The sequence below is a fragment of the Camelina sativa genome, chromosome 9, assembly GCF_000633955.1.
Source record: "Camelina sativa cultivar DH55 chromosome 9, Cs, whole genome shotgun sequence".
Taxonomy (NCBI): domain Eukaryota; kingdom Viridiplantae; phylum Streptophyta; class Magnoliopsida; order Brassicales; family Brassicaceae; genus Camelina; species Camelina sativa.
Window position 1 is genome coordinate 28874552 of NC_025693.1, and position 5792 is coordinate 28880343.

General features: G+C 32.2%; 1 protein-coding gene across 1 annotated transcript in view; it reads right to left on the bottom strand.

Annotated features, from left to right (window-relative positions):
* The window catches only part of LOC104712854, a 3130-nt gene extending 1939 nt beyond the window's left edge, over positions 1 to 1191 (bottom strand). Inside the window, exons 1-3 of the mRNA XM_010429833.1 lie at positions 935 to 1191; positions 761 to 839; positions 183 to 578 (exon numbers count right to left, since the gene is read on the bottom strand). Coding sequence (XP_010428135.1) covers positions 183 to 578; positions 761 to 839; positions 935 to 940 — 481 coding nt within the window. The 5' untranslated portion in view covers positions 941 to 1191. The remainder of the gene's footprint in view (positions 1 to 182; positions 579 to 760; positions 840 to 934) is intronic.

The following is a 5792-nucleotide window of genomic DNA, read 5'->3' on the forward strand; positions in this document are numbered from 1 at the left end:
TTCTTGAAACGTGTCTCTCAAGCTAGGGTTAGGGACGGGGGAGAAACCGTCTGTACATACAAACATCTTCTTGAGGAGATGAGAAACAGAGGTTTTGCTCAAATCTTTCTTACTCTTCTTCGTCTTGTTTTTGCTCTCTGTCGAAATCGCTTTGCATCTTCCTAAGATAACACTGATCGTACGCTCAATGTCTTCTTCATTCTCATCAGAACAAAGGGCGTTGCTGATTCTTCTATCGACCTCAAGACTCGAAGGACAATTCAAGAATCTATCCAAAGGAAGATTTGCCAACTCTCTATTCACATCAGACTTCCTCTTCTTGCTCCTCCTCGTCAAGAGCTTCGTCAGCTCCTTCTGTAGTTTCCCAACTTCCTCAGGAGTGAAATCTTCTTCTAGATCATCGGAGGAAGAAAGATCTTGATCTCTATCTTGCGCTTGATCTTCCACGTTCACGTTAGACACCGTCTCTTCTTGAATCACTTCTTGATCAAGTTTTTGTGGTGTCGTCTCTTTGTTACCGAATGTTCCGATCGCTAGTAACCCGTGAGGCCAATCGCTAAACTCCTCTCTCGGTTGATCTTTTTTACATAAAACAAAAGAAAACTATGAGAGAGCCAATCAACGGAAAGGAGAATGTTGGGAGGAGTATTTTTGCTTTGCACATGTCCCAAGTAGACAGCAACTTTGGTAATCAAAATTTTTGTTCTCGACGAATAAGTAGACAATAGAATCTAGTTAAATAGTGTAATCTTGAACTTACGAGAAGAAGTAGAGGATATGCTTGGTCTATGAGTATTCCCTTGTTTCCCATGTAGCTTGTTTTGCATCCACCCGAAGAACTGAAGAAAGACAAAAGAATACCTTATATGAGTAATCATGTTACACTATTTTTGAGATATAGGAACAAATTCATATGAGTGTTTAAACGAATTACCTTCATGTCTTAATGACAGAAGAAAAAAAAAAGAGTTGAAATAATCCGGTTTAAGGTGGTGAATCAAGAAGGCTTAAATACAAGTAGAAATCAAAAGAAATAAGATTTTTTTAAAATCTTTTGATGAATTTGATGGTTCAAGTTCCAATATATGACGGCCTTATTCGTCCAGATTCACTTCTTCAAAAGTGAAAGAAATAAGGAAGACGAAGAAAAAAGGTTTCTCTCTAAAAAAAGAAAAATTTCCGAGTTGGTTGGTTTTGGTTAACTTGTGTTCAGATATATAAACCCCTTTACTCACACTAGTCTTCTTTATAGTTCATAGTTCATACAGCTCACTCACCACGTACCACTCATATTGGCGCACATGTCCCCATGCAAACGATCGAGGTCCAAAGAAACATTCTTCTGTGTGTATTTTAATTAATTGTATTGTAGCTTAATTAATTTAACGGAGCATTATAATTAAAAATATTAGTTTTGTATCGTTGAGAACGTTACGGCTTTGATCACGAATCATATAACGGCACTTCGTTTCAACAAATAGTCTCAAACTAAATCTCTTTTTACCATGTTTCGACTATCTATAAAAGGAGATGAAAATTATATTGAATCCCTAGAAACCATTTGCCTCGTTATTGAATGGTTACTATGCTGACACGAAGATATAGAGGTTTCTACACATTTCGTTTATTTGTATGTGATTTTCGTGGAAATCTTCATTTTTTATTGATTTCTTGAAAATTGTCCTTGTAAGATGATAAAAAAAAGTATAATAAAGGTAATGAAGAATAATTATGTACTATTTGAAAAGAATATGTTGGAAATTAAAAGTTTTCAAAAATAGCTTTCAAATGTCTTACCGTACGAATCAAACGTCAAAAAAATGTTTATGAAACATCGTTTCAATTTGTGACCTCTGAGTGTGAAACGTGTTATTAAGGTTTTGATCCACAAGTAATTGTTATATGTAAAACATCATTGTAAGGCTAATATCGAATTCTAGAGCATTTCAGAAAAATCTAAGATGGAAAGAGACAGAAAGAAAGATAGAAATTTATAAAAGCAAACCCCACGAAGGAACTCATGCCATTGTCCCCTTACCCTCACTATTTCTCATCTCTCTGTACATTTTATCTAATATTTTCCATCAAATAATTGAATCATAAGTTGTGGGCGTGTAATGCATTTTGATCTAATTAATCATCGATGTATTGGACTTTCCATGGTGCCACGTTAGTATTACAAAGCCATTAGCCATGTGAAACTTATACCAGTCCCGAATGTTATAATGGCCACGTAAAAACTCTTCTTTTTTTTCTCGACCAAGTTTGTGCACATCTAACATCTATCGACTTTGATGTAATGGTTTGACTACACTAAACCGTTGGATTATTATTATGTTTTCTATCCAGTTAATGACACACATTTACATGGACAAATTAAAATAGAAAATATATGGCGGGCGAGTTTTTTATTGAGTCTGATTGGTAACGTAGTCAAAGCTGTACAAAAAAGATGTAAGCTGAAGCTATAAACTTTTATGGAATAGTGCAAAACTGTAAAAAAGAGAAGATTTTAATAAAGTTTTAGGTAAAGTTTTTATGATTGGTAAAAATCCAAAGATGTACCATTTGTAAAGTTTTGTTAGTGTTTACCAATCAAACCCATTATTTTGACAAAGTTGATTTGATTGAAACCTATACCATTATGGAAAGATTCATAGGATTTTTTTTTTTGTAGGGAAGATTCATAGGATTTAGTATAACTTTATCAGTCATATTAAGACTACTGAGTACTGATAGTTGATATTGATAGTGATTAGAAAATTGCCATTATAAAGTTAAGTTAAAAGGAATTTGTTTTTTTTTTTTGTTGGTTCAAAAGTTAAAAGGATTTTCTTAACAATTTGTTTTTTTTTTCTTCTATAATTTCATGGTTTCTTTTATAAAAGGGAGAGAAAAAAAAACGAAGAAGACAAAAGGAAAGCAATAAAAAGCAGACTCGCTTTATCGTCGGAGAGTTGAGCCCACCGCACCACTCCCAATCACGTGAACTCAGGTCCAATCGACATTCGCCACGTCGTGCCTGCTCTTGCCTTGTCCACTTGTCTTTTAAATCGAACTTATTTTATTGCGTTTTACAAAAACTATAAAATGTTTTTAAGGAAATATCAAAAGAAAAAAACTACTTTTGAAAAAAAAATAGTTTCGAATTATATTACAAATGAAAAACTTAAAGTTATTTATTTATTGTAGGAGAAAAGCTAAAATATTAATTATGAAGGAGAAAAAACTAAAATTTTAAATTTACACAATGTGTTAAATAAATAAATAAAGAACATCTTATTATTATTTACTAGCCTGTTTCTTAAAATTGTGGTATGCATATAATATCGCAAGACAATACTATGTAGTTTCTTCTATTTTGGTCAACTTTTTCAAAATTTATCAGTATGAGACTAATTTTTTTCTAGTTTGCCTACTCTTGTAAAAACTAAGCATATACTAACTTCTTTTACAAAAAGAAAAAAAGAAAAAAAAAAAGAAACATATAACTTCTTACTAGAGAGATAAGGAAACAAAGAAATGATGAGACGAAGACGTGTCATAATACTAAAAAGGGTCCAAATGCAACCCTTTTCCCAAAGGGGTCGGGTTGACTTTCAACGGCTACTATATATCAGTTTGGTACATACTCTAGCCATTACTACTAGCCAGTAGCCAAAGAAGTGAACAACCTCTCTTGAGCTATTATACTAACTTATTTGTAGATTTATTTCCTTGATATATAAGATAGTTTATGTTCAAAGTTCAAACTGTATACGTATACTAAAGACTATATGTATGTTAATTCAAATACATGAGTATATGTGATATACTAGTATCATTCGTGTCAGTTACAGATTCTAATATACTTTCTATGCATCGATGTTGGTAATTCTAATACAATTATACAATATAAGATATGCAAATTAATATATTATCAAAGTCCAATAGCGTTTCATGTTACCAAATGAATTAACATCATTGGAGGAAACATGCATATCTTATTTGTCCCCATGTAACTTTGTTCTTACTTTATCTTCTTCTATTGCCTTCTTCTTCTCTTTGATTGTATTATTAGTTACTAACAGTATCTTTAGAGAAAATCGAGATTAATTAAAATTAAACATTAACATTTCGGAGTGTTTGTGGCGACTTGCTCTAAATGGTGCATTGGTATATAAAAAAATGGGAAGGAAAAGGACTGTGGACCACTTTAAACAGTCATTATTGGAAATAATGTGTGGTTTATATGGTTAATACGTTGCCTTAAACATTTGCTAATCGTGATTAACAACATTTGAGATGTCTTTGTGATTTTAAACAGAACACGTGTAAGGCAACTGTAATAATATATATATGCAACTGATCAAACTACTCAAAGTACTAATGTACTAGAATCTACCCCAAAAAATAGTACTAATGTACTAATACACATGAATTGATCGTCATGCAACTCGTCAGCATGTCATTCGTGTAGGAAGTGTGATTTGGTTTTTTTAGGTTACAGAATAGGTTAGTCGTAAATACAAACATGGCATTGTTTCAATAAAAATACTAAGTTTTCCAACATATTAAAAAGTTATTATTGTATTATATGAAATAATTGATTAATATAATAAACGGTTGCTACAAAATAATACTGTAATTTTATTTGAAATTTTGTACTTTTTTCTTTAAAAAAACGATGTGGCTGTGTGTTTAAAACAATAGTTTTTTTATTTCTACAAAAAAAAAAACAAAAATAGTTTTTGTAATGAAAAGGAAAATGACCAATAAGTTTATTAGGTTCAAATCAAATTATATGTAACACGTACGTTTATGAATCTTATGATGAACACATTCACGGATAACTCCACGACGTGTTATTGGCAAAGCAGAGACGAAAACTTTAGAAACCTTCTGCAGGTTTGGTTAAGATACGGGCATACGGCTAGATATTTCTACTCATGTATCTATGTGATCCTTCCTTGAGTTTATTTTTTTGGCAAGGAACGATCGTAGCATTAAGGTGTTGTAAACTTGTAATATTCTAAAAGCTTTCAGCTATATGAAATTCACATGCTTATCAAAAAAAAAAAAAACTCCACGACGGTCCATTATCCTAATCCCTATATTAGTAGGGAGCGAGACTTGATCACTAGTGTGATGGTGTCTTGTGCATTAAGGACTTACCTTTGGCCACTGCACTAAAGTCACTTCACAATGGATAATATCAGTCTTTCATACTAACAATGGACAATATCAGTCTTTTAACTCTCAATATCATGACAGATGGCTCTGCTTACAATATTCTGAAATGTTCAATTAGCCTTGCATCACTATTTTACAAGAAAATGTAGTTTCTGAAAATCGAATCCTATACTTCTTGTAAATACCTTTAAATCATTGATCACTAGACCAAAGATGTTTCATGATTTACTTTAATTAGATTTTCAGAAAAGGAAAAAGAAAATTAAAAATATAAATTAATAGGGGTATTTGTAGTAGTCGTCAGATTAAGATGCAAAGGGTTTTAGTTACTTAATTAGAGAGAGGCAACTCGGCAAGTCCAGGAAGAAGAGGAGAGATGCATCGAGATAAGAAAAAGAGAGAAGAAAGGAGAAGAAGATGGGGGAAGCACGTGGAGTGAGCATGACGAGGTCTCTTTGTGTTTTGTAATCTTTCCATTAGTCTACCAAATCTTTCCATTTCTGGAATGTTTTCTCTCTTCCGCTTCCTTTCTCAATCTACTCAACAACTCTCCCTTCTTCAATGACCTTTAATCACATTATTAACCTTTTACCAATAAAATCACTCTTATTATTAATATA